The sequence below is a fragment of the Mytilus trossulus genome, chromosome 1, assembly GCF_036588685.1.
Source record: "Mytilus trossulus isolate FHL-02 chromosome 1, PNRI_Mtr1.1.1.hap1, whole genome shotgun sequence".
NCBI lineage: Eukaryota > Metazoa > Mollusca > Bivalvia > Mytilida > Mytilidae > Mytilus > Mytilus trossulus.
Genome location: NC_086373.1, coordinates 66,459,276 through 66,477,947, shown reverse-complemented (window position 1 = coordinate 66,477,947; position 18,672 = coordinate 66,459,276). Strand labels below are relative to the sequence as shown.

Sequence of the window (18,672 nt, the reverse complement as noted above, 5' to 3'; positions counted from 1 at the left end):
TGGAAGAAACCCAACAATTTGGAATAACATTTCAAATCTAACACATTTCATTACATTTAGTTGAGACTAACTCAAGTTAGAGAACGGAAACGAAAAATTCAGCATTTTTTTTCATTTGTAAAGGGCATAACCCTAGAACGGTAATCAAAGTGCTTGTAAGCACTGAATGATAAAGATTGCTTCAATTTATCAGTAGGAAGTAAATTTGAATATTGCATTGTATAAAGCATTGGTTGAAGTTGATTCAACTACCATTCTGGACAAAGAAAGAAAACTCCAATTTTCAAAGAAGACTTTAATATATTTTTAGAAATGAAGGGTAAAAATTGCTTTAATTTATCAGCGGAAGGCAAAATTAAACAGTGCATTGTATAAAGCATTGATTGTAGTTGATTCAACTATAATCATGGACAAAGGAAGATTACCTAAATTTTAAAAATTACTTAATTGATGTTTTGAGAAGAAAAAAAATGAAAAATTTAGCAATTTTTCCATTTGTAAATGGCATTACTCTAGAACAGTATAAGCGATGGCACCAAGATTCAAAACTTGATCTGTATATTGTGGTTATAAGCATTGTGTATAAGTTTCATAACATTTGGTTGAGGCAAACTTAAGTTAGAGAACAGAAACGAAAATTTTAGCAATTTTTCCATTTGTAAAGGGCATAAAAATATGTTCTTGAATTTTTGCTTTGGATTGACGCTCTATCTTGATCATTTAGAAGCTTCAGTTAAATTTTCGTAAGATTCCTTGAAGGTTTGACAAAGTTATATCATTTGTATGTACAAACGCAAACTTAACCTAAATGTCAACGACGCCGACGGAATCTATGATCGCTATGTCTCGCTTTCTCGACTTTCGTTGCAAACGAGACAACAACAGTGAAATGTATTGCAGATGGTGTTGTCATAATGTCATACATTTTGATGCTCGTATTTAACATTTGAATTATTTGAGTTCAATAACCACACCAGGTATCCAGATCCAAAATCTGCGCTGGGATCCGAATCCCAGAGCAATAGCACGAGAATGCATTCGGTGAATAAGTAAAATCTGGTTCCAACTCCCACGCAGCATCATCCTCTGTGCGAATCGGATCCAGATTTGATTTCCTTACCGTTTGCGGCCTCGTGTAATTTCTGCTTGGGATTTAAATCCCTCCGTGGATTTTAGATCGGGATACCCGATGTGACAATTGTATCAAGCAAACAACTGTTACATTAGCTTAGAATGTCTTTATTTTGAAGCACACAATGAATGTTCAAACGTAATTTAAAAAAATAAAAAAACACTTGATTTTTAAAAGATTGTCTGAAATAATTTAATTTTGTATTAGTTCATACCATAAATAAATGGGAAATGTGTCCATTGGACACAGAAGATGCCCTCGCTTGCATATACGTTATAAAGGGACATAATTCAAGAACCGTAAAAGTGACGCTACCCAAATTCGTACTCAGTAGTAATCTGAGTTTTGTGGTAATATAAGCATTGTGTATGAGTTTCATATCATTTGATTGAGGCAAACTTAAGTTGGAGAACGGAAACGACAAATTCAGTATTTTTTCCATTCATAAAAGGACATAACTCTATAACTGTAAAAGTGACTCTAGAAAGGTAAAAGTGAGGCCACCCAAATTCAAACTTGATCTGTGTTGTGTAGTAATAATCATTGTCTGTAAGTTTCATAACATTTGATTTAGGCAAACTGAAGTTAGAGAACGGAAACCAATTTCGAGACGCACGGACGTATAGACGGACAGGGATAAAAGTAAATGCCCCCTCCGCTATGGCGGGGGCATAAAAAAAATACAAGCAAGCGAAGTAAAAAACTATGGCCTAAAGTTTTAGTGCAATTCAAAATTTTATGAACAGAGACCACAATGCTTATTGAGTAGCCAAGTATATATATGTCGATTTGCATGCTGATGAAAAATAAGAAAGATTATCATAAATTATAAGCGCACAGAATGCTCTTTCTAAACAATGTACATAAGTACGGAGTGATCCAATTAGCCCTAAACATAATACATTTTCTCGAAATAAACAATTTATTAGCGCATTGGTCTAGTCGTTGTCTCGAGACTTTCAATACTAATATGAAAATATAATAAAAACTACAATTATGCATTGTTTATATTTTTATAACGATTTATCTCTAATTAATCATGTCTTAAAATTAAACAAATGGAAGTAAAACATATTTACAAAAGTAATAACCCGTAAAAAAATCAATAATTATTTGAAATCATCACGATTATTGCGCATAAGTGTTAATTTATTCCGTTAAATTTCTTGTTTCACCTCTGTTTCAGTGTTTATACATCTACTGTAATATGTACAATCATCGAGGTTGGTAAGTGAGAATTTAGGTCCCATAAATTTGATCCGGTGTTCTCTTTGTATGTAATATTTAGAATAAAATGGCAGCATTGGTCATTCGTTTTTAATATTGCTACTCGCTACTTTCCGTTACGGTTGAAAAAAATTCCAAATGGATCAGTCTAATTGAACGACGTCACACTCGCCCTCACTTTCAAAATAATTCGCCCCCACTAAATCAATGAAAACTCGCCCCAACTGAAATATATCACAGTTATCATCAGCTCAGTAGTCAGTATTTGGGTACTGACATGATTAAACAAACTTAACTTAAATTATCCGTTTATAAATTTATAAATTGTTAAGAAACTAAGGTTTCAACTCCCTCAGGCAAAGTTGGCTTTAGATGAATTTGGCTATTTATTTTAGGTATTTTTGACATACAGCTCTTCAACGGTTTCGGTACTTATACATCTTCGGATTTCAAATGTTTGGCTTTGAGCGTTCCTGATGAAGGTTAATCTAGAAAAGCGCTTCGGACGCAAGAAATTAATAACGTGTTGTTTTCAATATTTTATGGTAGGTTCTAAAATCTTTCCATATGCTCGACATCACTTTCAAAATTACCCCAATTTCTAATAAACTGCTTCGCTGAACGCAGCTGGATACGCCTGCAGCGGTCAAACCCTTAACAGTTGGGGGCAAAATGGACACGATATTCAAGCTTGATACAGGTCGGAATTTGGATTGTAATTAAATATTTTACATGTTATAGGTTTCTGAATAAATGTAGTCAAAGAACTTGAAATTGGTAACTAGTATATGAATTGAATTTGTATTCAATTAAAGATTTCTTGCTGTTGTGCAATACTAAGTAAATCTGTTGTCAGACTATAAAAAAATAAAGTTAAAAAACTTCTCAATGTTATATCAGAAATTTATAAAAAACTAAACTAAAAGGAGGTTATCTTAATAGATATAAATCAGTCATCAAAGTTTAATGAAAACTGCTCTAAGCACTTTAATGATATTGTCCAAAAACTTGAAAATCACCCCTTTTTTATGAATAAAATCTTATAACTCGGAAACGTAAAATCTAAAATTTTTAAAAATCAAAAGGGAGCTTACAACAATAGATATAAACAATTTACCAAAGTTTCATAAAAAATGCTGAAAGCCTTTTTGAGTTATTGTCCGAAAACTGGAAAATCCCCCTTTTTGCAATGAATAAAACCCCATACCCATAAATCGGAAATTTGTATTCTAAAATTTATAAAAATCAAAAGGGAGCTCATGTCGAGAGTATTAAACAATTCACCAAAGTTTCTTGCAAATTGGTGAAATTGTTTTTTGAGTTATTGTCCGAAAACTGGAAAATCCCCCCTTTTTTAATGAATAAAACTCCAAAATTCGGAAACGGTATATCCAAAATTTATAAAAAAAAGAAAGGGAGCTCACGTCAATAGATATAAACAATTAACCAAAGTTTCATGCATATTGGTTAAAGCGTTTTTGAGTTAATGTCCGACATGTTGACGACGGACAGACGGTCAACGGTATACCATACTACGTCTCGTAAACGGGCATGTAAAAACTGCAACTTCGCAGTCTAATATTATATGTGATCGTGAATGCAAATTAAATGTTGCCTCATTTCTGAATTTGTTCAGCTAAAAAAAATCCTTTTCACAAAGAACAAGCATTTTGTGAGTATTGCATGGCAATACATAGTCCCCTACCGGTTTAAAATTCATTGTAATGGAATGAAATTCTAACTTGATCTATAGCTTGTCATGGTGTAAATTACATAAAATAACAAACAAACCTACCACTTAATTCTTCAAACAATTTATAAAGAGAAGGAAACAAAAAAAATGTCATTTATCTTAACACAAAGTCTTTTACAAATCTTTTTAAAACCAGATGATCCACAGGGCGCAGCTTGATACGACCGCAGAGGTCGAACCCTGAACAGTTGGGGCAAGTATGGACACAACATTCAAGCTTGATACAGCTCTAAATTTTGATTGTGATTAAATAGTTGACACAGCATAGGTTATTGACACAGAATGAATGTGGTCTAAGAACTTAAAGAATTTAAATTGGACATTTACTTATTGTGGTCCAATATCCAAAATCTAAATACATGGTTAGATTCAGCATATCAAAGAACCCCATACATTCAATTTTTGTTGAAATCAAATGTAATTTTTGACCCCGATTTGGACCAACTTGAAAACTGGACCCATAATCAAAAATCTAAGTACGTGTTTAGATTCAGCATATATCAAAGAACCCCAATAATTCAATTTTTGTTATAATCAAACTAAGTTTAATTTGGGACCCTTTGGACCGTAAAGTAGACAAATTTGAAAACAGGACCAAAAATTAATATCTAAATACACGGTTAGATTCGGCATATCAAAGAACCCCAATAATTCATTTTTGATGAATCAAACAAAGTTTAATTTTGGACCCTTTTTTGCCCCTAATTCCTTAACTATTTGGACCAAAACTCCCAAAATCAATCCCAACCTTCCTTTTGAGGTCATAAATCTTGTGTTTAAATTCATAGATTTCTTTTTACTTATACTAAAGTTATTGTGCGAAAACCAAGAAAATGCTTATTTGGGCCCCTTTTGGCCCCTAATTCCTAAACTGTTGGGACCAAAACTCTCAAAATCAATCCCAACCTTTCTTTTGTGGTCATAAACCTTGTGTTTAAATTTCATAGATTTCTATTTACTTATACTACATTTATTGTGCGAAAACTAAATGTCTTCGGACGACGACGTGATAACAATATACGGACCACAATTTTTTTTTGCGGTCGTATAAAAATGAGTTATTTCCCTTTGAATAGAAATCTAGTAATGAATAAGTATTTCATCAAAAAATTAATTCTAGGGAAAGGGCTTTAACTGAACAAGGAGAAAAGCTAAAATCTTGAAATTGGAACTTGACCTGTAACTTGTCATGATAAAACAATACACCAAATATCAAATGAATATCTTCAAGCATGAAGAAAAAAAGTCTGGAAAAGTGATTTGCCGGACTGACGAATGGTCAGACAGACAGACAGCCAGAGTGCAAACCTTAAGTCCCCTTCGACTTCGTCGGTAGGGAACTAATAACGTATCAGATGTAGCCATGGAAAACAAGCCGAATTATTTGCAAAATAATGGAAAAAAGAAAGCAGTAAATTAATCCAGTACCATGTTAAATTTCATATAATTTTTTGTTTAAATTTTAAAATATAGAATTGTACGTTATTATATGTAATTGGAATCGATCTTTGCTAAAAGCAAAGTTCATTAAAACAAAGTTCAGTAAACATTATGACTGTTTATGATTTAATGTGACACAGTATGATGAAAATATTATATATATAAAGAGATCAGTCAATATCATGGAGATAGCAACTAAGAGAATAAACTTTTCAAGGCTCAACAACAATACATGAAGAAAGGTAGATAACTCCAGGACAACAAAAATCGTCCCTTGCATGACATGTGAGACTTCAGAAGATTTTGGACTAATATAGTCATGCAGGATCGATAAGTTCAAATTCATAAAGGTTACAAAGTAAAACTTTGCCTTATGCACCAAAAGTTTATTCAATTAAAACTTTCTATGGGTCACATTAATCATGTTAACAATCTTAGTTTAGTTTACTTGGTGCAAAACGTTTTCTTTTAATCTGTTTTACACATATTTAAAACGAACTGCATTAAATGAAATTCAAGATGTCACATCTGTCTTAATGTATAAAGCTAACTTCTTTTTTAATCAATAGTTTGCGCACAGTTCAGTTTTGAACATTTTACCCTTCTTCCTCTTCCTCTTCCTCATCAAAGTCCTGTTCTTCTGCTGTTGCATCCTGATACTGTTGGTATTCAGAAATTAAATCGTTCATATTCGACTCTGCCTCGGTAAATTCCATCTCATCCATCCCTTCACCAGTATACCAATGAAGAAAAGCTTTTCGGCGAAACATGACTGTAAACTGCTCAGAGATTCGCTTGAATATTTCTTGAATTGCTGTACTGTTACCCATAAAAGTAGCCGACATTTTCAAGCCTCTTGGTGGAATGTCACAAACAGCCGTTTTGACGTTATTTGGAATCCATTCTACAAAATATGAACTGTTTTTGTTCTGGACATTTAGCATTTGTTCGTCAACCTCTTTCATTGACATTCTCCCTCTAAAAATACAAGCAACAGTCAAATATCTTCCATGGCGAGGATCACAAGCCGTCATCATGTTCTTAGCATCAAACATCTGCTGTGTCAGTTCCGGTACAGAAAGTGCACGATACTGTTGACAGCCGCGTGATGTTAAAGGTGCAAACCCTGGCATGAAGAAATGAAGACGAGGAAACGGAACCATATTAACGGCTAATTTCCTCAAATCTGCATTCAATTGTCCAGGAAATCTAAGACATGTTGTTATGCCCGACATTGCAGCGGAAACAATGTGATTCATATCTCCATATGTGGGTGTGGTCAACTTCAATGTTCTGAAACAGATGTCGTAGAGAGCCTCATTGTCGATACAGAAAGTCTCGTCTGTGTTTTCAACAAGCTGATGAACAGATAAGGTTGCATTGTACGGCTCAACAACGGTGTCAGAAACCTTGTAAAAAGATTATTTTACAAAATTTATTAAGTGCTTTAATTTATTAGGAAACTGGTGAATCAATAAATAATTTAAAACATACCCATCAATTTTCATACATACATGTATTTACACAAGGTCCCAGAGGAAGAAAGGAATGAACCAGAGATCTTCTTTTCCATGCAAATTTCAGGTCAGTAAACATATTAACGTGCCAGTCTTAAGTTGGGGATCATCAGTCAGTGGTTGGTTTTTTTCATACCTTAATTTTTTGTCATTTGTATAATGGAGTTAAAAGCTGATTTTTTGTTAGTCATTTAGATTTATTCACTTTTTGGGACAATTGAAAGCATAACGAATGTAAATCTCTAAATAAGTTTCGGCTTCTTGTACATTTTTGGATAAATAATCAAAATTTATAAAAATATGTCATAAATGATGTTTTGGACTATCTTCAGGTGTTCAGGTACCAAAAACAAAACAAAATTGAAGCATCACTTATGAAAGTTTAAACGTGGCTTCTGGTCATGTCTTACCCACCGTATCTGGATGACACATGCCCAATAGCTGGAAATACATAATAGTTCCATTTCCAGAGATTTTATATAGAGACCTAGATTCAGGAGATATTTCAAACTAGATAGCTGTCATTTGTTAAGAATGCTAAATCCCAAGTTCCAATCTGACATGATCACAAAAAGCAGCATCTCCAATTACTGAATTATTACCTTAAATCACAAATTAAATAAATAAATATTTTATTTTATTGAAAGCAATTGTTGGAAAGTCTCTCTTCATGTAATAAGAGGATATATACGTGCCTTTGTTAAAATTGTCTTTTGTAGATCTTATTCTTGTAGAATGTTATCTAAATGAAGCAACAGCTAACATAGTATAAAAGTAAACATCACAACTTTGGAGAACTCAGATTGAATTGTCTCCCTTTGTATATAAAGTGTGTGATATCAACCTATATACTAATAAAATAAGTTCATAGTTTAATTCGATATCGACTATTAAAAACATGTATAAACTTTTTACTTCAAGTTATATATCATCAGAGACATATAATACATGTATTATATGTCTCTGATATCATCGTGTAATGTGTTTTCGTACTAATAACAATTTTCACTGCTTACGGTTTTCACTGTTGAGTTTTTATTCAGGTGTTTACTCAAATTTAAAAAGCATGTCCTGTAGATCTAGTTTTTTTGTCAATGCTTACTACGATTTTTTACTGTTTCCGATTACTTTGCGATTTTTGTATGTCAATAAAACGGCGTCATATGTTTTCGTATGAATCAAAAATTGGATCGGTACACGGACAGGAAATGACTACAAAATCCGGAAATTAATATTTTCTAAAGTCGTGGTTCTGGTGATCGCTTGAATCTTAAAAAAGTTATTAAATACTTTTTAGTACTAAAAATTACTAGGATATAGTTTTAGGTTGGTGTTTCGTGTGCTAATTTTTAGATTTTGATTAATTTCAGATTGGCACCTGGTTTGTACAAAATACATCATTTTTTCTAAAATAAAATGCAGTTTTCAAAATTGAGGATTAAATATAAAAAGTTAAAACTATTTTCATCTTCATGTATCAAGGATGAATAAAAAAAAATTGTCAATGAAATATTGAATAATTAGATTTTGAACAACCATTTTATATAAGAACCCTGCTAATTTTAACTCGCTGGTTTGTAATTAAAACGGCAACAAAAACCACATGACAGTCATATGTCTTGAAGATCCGTTGTCTGACTTGCAAAAAAAACATATCTGGACTTTATTTCAACCCTTCAGAATTTTATTCCACAAGTATTCTAGTGATGCATATTTTTGACATTAAATAAAAATGGCTAAATAGGTTAGTTTCTAACGTCTTTAAAAAGCGACATTGAATATGTTTTAAATATGTCAAGTTGTAGTGGTGTTGTTGTTCTAAATATAGAAATCGAAAACACGCCATAATGTACGCGTATGCAGTCTAAACCGACGAAATGTAGTTGATACGAAAACATAAGACATACGAAAACATATGACACGACGATAAGAGTAATATTTCATAATTTTGATTTACATAGGATTGAAATGTAAGTGTTCTTCATCTGAGATTGTAGCAAGTCTCAGATTTAATTTGGTGTGACTTCTAAACTCTTTTTTTCATTTAAAGGCAAAGATATGTGAACATGTACTTTAACAGGTAAATGTAACACATTATACATATATTTATTTTTACCTTTGGAGATGGGAATACAGAGTAAGTGATCATTATCCTGTCTGGGTATTCTTCCCGGAGTTTACTGATCAATAGTGTTCCCATGCCAGATCCTGTTCCTCCACCAAGAGAATGTGACAACTGGAACCCTTGAAGGCAATCACATGTTTCCGCCTCTCTTCGGACGACATCCACAACACTTTCTACCAGTTCAGCTCCTTCCGTGTAATGACCTTTGGCCCAGTTATTTCCAGCACCAGACTGACCAAATACGAAGTTGTCAGGTCTAAATAGTTGACCAAACGGACCCGATCGCACAGAATCCATGGTACCAGGTTCCAAATCAACAAGAACTGCTCTAGGAACATATCTGTTTCCTATAATTATATAGATGTAAATGTATGTTAAACTTTAAAATTATAGATTTTACCTTGGTGGTGACTCGACTCAGATATTTTACTTACTTATTGGTTTTTTTAACGACCTTGACTGGCTATAAACACAGGGACTCGGTTAGCAGATTAAAACTTTGTTAAACAATGTTTTTTTCTAATTTTTTTTTATTATTTCCTGTCTACTTGTATTACTTTATTAACGTATTTGACCTTGACATCACTATTTCTTTGCTTTGATATTATCCATATCCGTATACTGAAAAATTCTACGGATATGGATAGTAAACTGCACATTGCTAGAAAACAAAAAAATAGTGATGTCAACGTCAAATACGTTAATAAAGTAATACAAATAGACAGGAAATACTAAAAATAAAAATAAAAAACATTGTTTAAACAATTTTTTATCTGCTAACCGAGTCCCTGTGGCTATAAAGCCCCCGCACGGTCGGTAGATATTTTTTTGTTACCTGGGACTATTACAATAACATCAGGATAATAGTACCAGATGTTTCCAAGTACTGTACATTTAATGATTTTGCATTTTGTAGTTTCCTACTCCACTAATTTACTTAACTGCAGTTGGTGTATAACAATGTAAAAATAATAAACTTAATTCATTCGATTTTACTCTAGCAAATTTGGTACAAGTTTAAATAACATTGTTATACAAGTAAAATTCAAGGTACGATGATCGATCATGTCTACTGATGAATCTCTACGAATAAATCGATGTCATTCGAGGTATATCTACCAGGCAGATTTGAATCTGATATTGCTCTGTCTGACAGGTAACACTATACACCTTATCGCTATTTAGTCCAATCCGGGGAAAAACAGTTACTTGGACAACTTCCTGTTGAGGGAAAGCAGAACCAATAAAGCATTGAGCTGAGGGAGTGAAAAGTTTGGAAGGTGGACAAAATTTTGATATTTTAAGAATCAATTCATTATTGTTAAAAGACAAATTATAGCCATTGAAAATGCTTTGTTTTATGTTTATACGATGGCTTAAACATGTCTGTATGAAAATAAATGGGGAATGTGTCCATGGGACACATATGATGCCTCCACTTGCATATAACGTTATAAAGGGACATAACTCAAGAACTGTAAAATAGACGCTACCCGAATTTATACTTGATCTGAGTATTGTGGTAATAAGTATTGTTTATAAGTTTCATAACATTTGGTTGAGGCAAACTGAAGCTAGAGAACAGAAACGAAAAATTCAGCAGTTTTTCCATTTGTAAAGGAGCATAACTCTAGAACAGTAAAAAAGATGCCACCAAAATTCAAACTTGATCTGTGTTTTGTGGTAATAAGCATTGTGTATAAGTTTCATAACATTTGGTTGAGGCTACCAAAAGTTGGAGAATGGAAACGAAAAATTCAGTAATCAAGTTTTCCATTTTTAAAGGGGCATAACTCTAGAACGTTCAAAGTGACGCCACCAAAATTCAAACTTGAAGTGTGTTTTGTAGTAATAAGCATTATGTATAAGTTTCATAACATTTGGTTGAAGCAAACTAAAGTTAGAGAACGGAAACGAAAAATTCAGCAGTTTTTCCATTTGTAAAGGGGCATTATGCACTAGAACGGTAAAAGTGACGCCACCCGAATTCAAACTTGATCTGTGTTTTGCGGTTATAAGCATTGTGTATAAGTTTCATAATATTTCGTTGAGGGAAAAAAAGTAAGGGAACGGAAACGAAAAATTCAGCAATTTTTCCATTTGTTAGGGGTTTAACATGTTTAACTCTAAAACGGTAAAAGTGACGCCACCCAAATTCAAACTTGACCTGTGTTTTGTGATAATAAGCAGTGTGTATAAGTTTCATAACATTGGGTTAAGGCAAACTAAAGTTAGAGAACGGGAACCAATTTTGGGACGTACGGACGTACGTACAGACCGACAACAAGAAGGTAAAACTTAATGCCCCCTCCGCTACGGCGGGGTCATAAAAATTATGCACAATACATTGTTTCAGAGACATATAATGTTGTCTCTAATTGTTTGAACAAGGCCCCAGATAGCTTCAACTGGTTTTAAAAGTTATGTAATTTTAGAACTTATCCGGATAAGGTGTTTTCTTCTACTAAGTTCTTACCATTGTTTTCATGTTTTTTCCCCTTTTTTTGATTTTTTTCTTATTGCCATTATTGTTTAGAAAATATATTGTATATAAATATATTCTAATTGATAGATCATATATAATTAATGTATTAGTCCAAGATGAATATTGTTGTTAGCATTGTGAATGAAGTTTCTTATTTAATGCTATCAAGCACAATTCTACCTCCTTTTCACTTGCTTTATCTTTAATTTGATTGATTTTAGATATAGAGCTAATGACTTGAAGCCATACACATGTGATCAATGTAAAAACGTCTAACATGAAGAAAATGTCACATACCATTTGCTTCGCTGAAGTAAACACTGATTCTCTCAAGTTGTAGATCAGAATCGCCATGATATTGTCCAGTTGGATCTACCCCATGCTCATCTGAAATGACTTCCCAGAACTATAGAGAAAAATATCAAATAAATTGTGAAGCTTTTTTATTGTCAAAGTTTCTTTCCTACCATTCATCTTTTGTAAGGGTGTATGGGATTTTTCTCGGGACCATATTTGTTTTTCAACTTTACTTTACTTTAATAAAAATAAATCTATGTCTTTAGATTTCTTACTTGGACAAATAAGAAAATTCATTAATCATGTTAATGGGAAAGAGAGATAAATTCTATAAATCCGATTAATTTTGATTCTGAATTTGAACTTGTGAATCCCCTGACTGTTATATTTGAACATGTGAATCCCCTGACTGTTCTATTTGAACATGTGAATTCCATGACTGTTCTATTTGAACATTTGAATCCCCTGACTGTTCTATTTGAACATGTGAATCCCCTTGAAAATAATCTGATTTTTTTGTACATATTTTGTTTATTTGTTTACTAATTTTAACCTTTGATCACACCATGATTCATTTTCCTAAAAAGTAGGATTTCATTTTTTTAGTCGCCTGACATGTGGGAAAAGCCGCCATCGCCAGTCTAATCGAACCGTAGTGAAACAGTTGGCCCTTAATGTACGGCGGTAAGCGTAAGGTAAAGGTAAATTGTTTCATAAAAGTAACATAAAATGTACATAGACAATAAGCTTTCTTTTAAAACCGAAAGACATCCGTTTATGTTCGTGTAATTATGTCATCTATAGTCCAAATGAAACTAAACAGAATAAGAAACTACGTTTATTTTTCATAGAAAATGACAAGACGAAGTTACATTCGGCACACCTTGGCACCGCAATCTGCCGAGGTTGACCGATTATATGATGTTCTTATGATGGTTGTTTAGTGTATTTATACTGCTCGAGACTGCATCATCTACAACATTGTTATGCCAATGTTTTCATCCTCTTCATAAGTGGATCGATTGTAGAAAAGGTTCTTCTTACCACTGTCGTAATCTTCTTTTTTCAGCCGGTTTCACTCGTTTGCTTTTAGCCGCTTTTTAGCCGGTAACGTGATTTGGTTAACACGGCTTATTCCGAAGCTCGAACAAATGAAGCAGGCCTAAAAACAAAAACAAAAAACAAACTAGACAAAGATGAAACCCCCGCCGCATGCATGAATATAATTTCAAAAATATTTGAATTGGCAAACATTAATGTTGAAGTACTTATATTTGAAATGGCAGTGTCAGTCCATATTTTAGGATAATGAGTCTTAATGCATGCTGTTAAACAAAAGTTTTTCAAATTTGGCCGAAGGTTAAAAAAGATGTTAATGATACAAAAATGTACATGGTCATTGCAATAACTAAGCAGTAAAAACAAGGTGGACTATCTGATGTCATTTTTGTCCATTATTTTGCACTTTTTTTACCATTGTTCCCTTTTTTGTAAACCTTATGCAAACCCTCTATTATGTGTGATCATGTATTGCAGTATCTATGTGTTATGTTCAAAATTTTATATAATTTTTTTAAGATGGCATAAGAATACTTGCCATAAGACTAAAAAATCGAGATATGTGCACTCTCATGTCAGAATAAATTCAATTTTTGTGTCATCAGCAAATTAATCAAATATCAATATATTTAAATAACCACCCCGTATCAAGTATCAAGTTGTATAGCCGCTATAGCCCATCATATATTTATTATATATTAATAATATATATGTGATGTCAATACTACTTTTAGTTAAAAGAACTTTTACCTTTTATCAAAAAACTATGAAATATTGACTGTCTAAAAAGAATTGTTTATTATCTTCGGTTTAATAACACAAATGCATATTTACATGTACTGTTATTGTTTACCTAAGACCTTCCAATATTGAAGTAGCAGTGGTTTACACGGGTATGATTTCCATCTTAATATTTTAAGCCTGGTCAATGCACATGTTGCAAAAAGCAGAAATTTCAGCATTGTAAATCTGGGGTTAATAAAATCTAAAATTTGGTTTGCAGTCAGAGTTTCCAGTATTAATATATTTAATATATCTATAATAAGTTTTTTGGGGGGTTTCCATTCCATGAATGCATGTGCAAATTTAGTTTATGATTTTTTTTCTTGTCTCCATATACATAAATTCAAACTCAATTTTAATTTTGAACTATAATAAACTATAGGATTTAAGCAAGGTTTACAATTGTTGGTATGACATGTTTAAGTTTTAAAATGTCACTAAAATTTTTGATGACCCATTGACTCGGATGTCTTAACAGATGTTGCCATTTTTGTCAATATCATCTATACATAAAAACACAGCCACTTGTCTCAGGAAATACTATTAAAGGGACGTAACTCAAGAACAATAAAAGTGACGCTACCCAAATTTGTACTTGATCTGAGTTTTGTGGTAATAAGTCTTGTGTAATAATGTTTGGTTGGGGCAAACTTAAGTTATTGAATGGAAACTAAAAATTTTGCAATTTTTCAATTTATAAAGGGGCATAACTCTAGAACAGTTAAAGTGACTCCACTTAAATTCAAACTTGATCTGTGTTTTGTGGTAATAAGCATTGTGTATAAGTTTCATAACATTTGGTTGAGGCAAACTTAAGAAAGAGAAAGAAACTAAAAATTTTGTAATTTTTCCATTTATAAAGGAACATAACTCTAAAACGGTTAGAGTGACTCTACCAAAATTCAAACTTGATTTGTATTTTGTGGTAATAAGCATTGTGTATAAGTTTCATAACATTTGGCTGAGGCAAACTCAAGTTAGAGAACAGAGACCAATTTTAGGACGTACCTACGTTCGTACAGATGGACAAGGATAAAACTTAATGCCCCCTCTGATACGGCGGGGGCATAAAAAAAATATTCACAAAAACAGAAAGCGCCTGTATTTTAAAAGGCATAGAAAAAGTGTATTTTCTTATTGAATTGCCATGTCTTGAAAACTCGTCTACATAATTTTGTTTTATAATGATATGCTTTTGCTATGGGCATTTTCGTTTCTATACAAATTACAATACAATACAAATTTGGTATTGTCATGTAAATCTAAAAAGATTGGTGAAATAATTAACTAATGTATATGAAAATAAAGGGGGGGGGGGTCACTGGATTTGTTTTTGTTTTGTAAATCGATTTATTTTGAGTGGTGTATGAAAAATGCGATTGTGCAGCGTATTATTATTATTGCAGAAGAATAGGCTCGTGGCTTGACAGTTAAAATTTTAAAAAGAGGTGCTCCACTATATCAGTGTGTGTGTGTGTAACTTGATGTAATATATGTTTAGGTATGTACAGTAAATATTGACAATAAAATCAACATGTTAGTACAATACATGTATATGGTGCAGAAAATTATTTGATTTTTAATATACCTGGTAGATACAGGAGTGCTTTAGTAAAATTAAGATGTGGTGTAGCACCCATCAGAATTGAAACATAACTGTACTGATGTCAGACGTTGAAGATGAAAAACATTTTTTGTTCAACTGACCTGTATATTCAGATTTTCGTCATCATGGTCATGTTGTTTTTAAATTAATCATGCTAGTATTGGTGATGAGAATTTTTTTTAAGGTAATCTGATAATGAAAAATTGATATTTCTTTTTACAAATGAGAATATGGTATTTTATCATGTTTATGCTGCCAAAATCTACAATGAAATTTTATTAAAACGAAAATGTATTATATATACTCGTGATAATGACTTGTAATTTGTATAATATTTATAATTTTAGAAAAAAATGTTTTTTAATCTCTCACAAGAGACCTTATCAATTTTTACTTGGGGAAAGGGGGGGGGGGGGGGGGGCTGGTCAAAATGTAAGGGGAATTAAGTTTTTTTTATGTAAATGGAAAAGGGGGTTCAAATTTTTTTTTTTAATTCAAAGTGGGGGGATCAATTTTGTCTCTGAAACATTTGTGAACTTTTGAATCAAGTATATCCTACATGTCATGTGTGTCAAAGGTAAATGATTTGTATGTTAAAATTGTGGCATATTTAATAAAGGGGGGGCACATTTTTTAAAATGTTTTTCAGGGTGGGTCAAGAAAATTTTATATGTTTGATTTCAAAACGACTCTTAATATAGTGGCTCTTGTTGTTAACTTGTGTTTTACCATAGGTATTACATCTATGGTTTTACTATATGCTGTATATTTTATAAGTAACAAGTGGTTAGACCACATGGATGAAATTTTAATAAATAAGTATTTGTCTTGTCTTGTCTACAAATAATGAAGAATTTATCATGTTTATATTCATTGATATTCATTGATATTCAAAGAAATTGCTACAATCCAGACAAGTGCTCGTTTTTAAAATTTAACGTTTAGTGACATATTAATAATGTGAGTGCTCAATCATTTATCAATGAATAAATTCACAAAAGAACTTCCTAAAAACAACCCTTTCTTTATGATCCTTTATTTACCAAGTCATCTTATTTATAAAAAAAAGTTTTCATTACATTATTGTATATATAAATCAATAATCATCTGATTCAATAATATCGGTCCTTCCTATGCTTACCCTAGTTATAACCAGTTGGATGTGACGAGTAATGTATTATATTTATAAACCATTGTCAAGGTTATTTAGATTGAAAAATCATCTACGTATTACAAAAATCGGCCATTTTATTCATGATATTAAGAAAACATGTGCCCGCCCTTTGTTGTATTAAAATTTAAATAATTGGGAGCGCTGCTAAGTGATTCAGAAGAAGTCACTAGAATGTTTTAAAACCCTTCCCGGCAAATAATTTAAAATTCTATGCAACGTAAATGCATGTTTTAAATATTATGTTATTTTTGCCGGTTAATTCTCTTCAAATTGTACGAATTTCAATGGATTAATTTGGACAAAAATAGATCATTATAATTAAATAATTACCTTGGAACCGATTTGATTTCCACACTGTCCTGCTTGTATGTGAACTATTTCCCTCATTATTTCATGTGCTTCTTACAATAAGAAATTATACTAATAATAAATATGTGATGACGAATTTCTACTGCAACGGCTGTCTGTACACAAGTTCAAGGGCGAATAACTGGGTGATTAGCTAGTAAAGTAAAAATAAAAGCACTTTCGCTATTCTTAGACCATGGACAATTAAAAAGGATGAATTGCTTGAATCTGATATCCGGAACAAGAATAAGAATAATATTTATTGTATCAATTAACAGCATGACATGTATAACAATACACTATTATTTGTAACATAAAAACACATTTTTTTTTACATTGAAATGAAATGTTAATGTTCATTTAGATATAAAGTTACATATATTTCTTTATTTTATAAAAAAAAAACCAAACGTATACACATTTAATTCCAGACAGGACGTCATTACAATAATCATCGATATTACTTAAAATTGATTTACGTTTCGTCTAACATCTAGACATTCAATAACATAATTCCCAAATATTTTAGGGGGTCAGACCCATAATCCGACAGACCCATAATCCGACAGTCCTGTAGTCCGACAGCCCTATAATCCGACAAGACGATAGTCCGACACGCAGTCACTTGTCTCTGAAAAGTATGCATGGAAGTGAATTTTTTATATACAAAAAAATTGTCAAATCGATCAGTATGACGTCTTCTCACCTGTAATCTTACCAGCAGTCCGATATGCGGTTTCAATAGAACAAAAGAATTCGACCTCTTGTGTTTAGAAGGTAGAAAAGTGAAATAAACTTTGTATACGGTTGTCAAGATGGATCCTTGCTTACTGTTTTGGCAGATTCCCGTATTCCGCTTATTGTTTTGTCAGATTCCCGTATCCCGCTTATACTATGCAGTTCTAATTTTTTGTAATTATCCGTGTCCCGCTAGACTTCATTTCCCGTTTTTCACTACACAATCATTTGACTTTCACCTGTCACGCTTGCAAAAAAACGACAATCCGGCGTGACGCTTATACCCAAATGCGACCCATTATTTTACTTTATTTTGACTCATATTAAGCCCATTATAAATATATCAAAAAAGTAGCGTGGATTTTTTATCCCTTTTTATCCCGTCTCGTTTCGTTTTTGAGCCATATATAGATGTCGTATGTGACAATGAGACAACTCTCCATCCAAGTCACAAATTATAAAAGTAGACCATTTTACGTCAAAATACGGTCGTCAACATGGAGTCTTGGTTCACACCGAACAGCAAGTTATAAAGGGCTCCAGTGTAAAACCTTTTAAACGGGAAAACAAAGGTGCAATCTATATCAAGATGTACGTGATTAGTGGTGAAGTGTCATGGAAATGGATAAAAAAAATAAGGATAAAGATTCCTATACGCTTTATAAGAAACTAAATGGAATACATTTGAAATAAATGTTATTTCTATTGAATTTATTAGAGTGTTTTAAAACCAAACTTTCCTCCGTAAGTTAAATTTTATCAAATCTTTCTCTTACTTTATCTATTGTTTGAGCAAGTCGGCTAAATTAAGGCTTTACAGCTAATTTCCTAATGCATGTAAAGCAAAACTTTGGTTAGCTTGCTTGCTTTGTTTGTATAATTGTTTATACAAACTTTGTAAATAAGATTGACATTTTTAAACAATATGAATAGGCATAGTTTAACCTGTATTTTTAATATTTGAATTAAATTGGGTGTTATCATAATG

At 32.2% G+C, this 18,672-nt stretch overlaps 1 protein-coding gene across 2 annotated transcripts; it reads right to left on the bottom strand.

The window, feature by feature from the left end:
* Positions 1 to 5,923: 5,923 nt before the first annotated feature.
* Positions 5,924 to 17,078, bottom strand: LOC134682572 (tubulin beta chain-like). 2 transcript variants are annotated; one of them, XM_063541779.1, is made up of 5 exons: positions 16,929 to 17,056; positions 13,021 to 13,138; positions 11,977 to 12,085; positions 9,186 to 9,541; positions 5,924 to 6,961 (listed from the first exon to the last, which is right to left on the bottom strand). In XM_063541779.1, the coding sequence occupies exons 4-5, from the start codon at positions 9,489 to 9,491 to the stop codon at positions 6,149 to 6,151; spliced, it is 1,119 nt and encodes a 372-aa protein (XP_063397849.1). In that variant the 5' UTR covers positions 9,492 to 9,541; positions 11,977 to 12,085; positions 13,021 to 13,138; positions 16,929 to 17,056; the 3' UTR covers positions 5,924 to 6,148. The 2 variants fall into 2 exon arrangements, with proteins under 2 accessions (XP_063397849.1, XP_063397848.1); XM_063541778.1 differs by lacking the exon at positions 13,021 to 13,138 and having other exon boundaries at positions 16,929 to 17,078.
* Positions 17,079 to 18,672: the final 1,594 nt, after the last annotated feature.

Bases quoted from the DNA above. Each gene is read 5' to 3' on its own strand.
- LOC134682572 (XM_063541778.1), bottom strand. From the start codon at position 16,985: ATGAGGGAAATAGTTCACATACAAGCAGGACAGTGTGGAAATCAAATC. The intron at 12,086-16,928 runs GTAATTATTTAA...TTTTCTCTATAG, and splicing joins GAAATCAAATCGGTTCCAAG to TTCTGGGAAGTCATTTCAGA. The intron at 9,542-11,976 runs GTATGTGACATT...ATATAATTATAG, and splicing joins TTACTTCAGCGAAGCAAATG to GAAACAGATATGTTCCTAGA.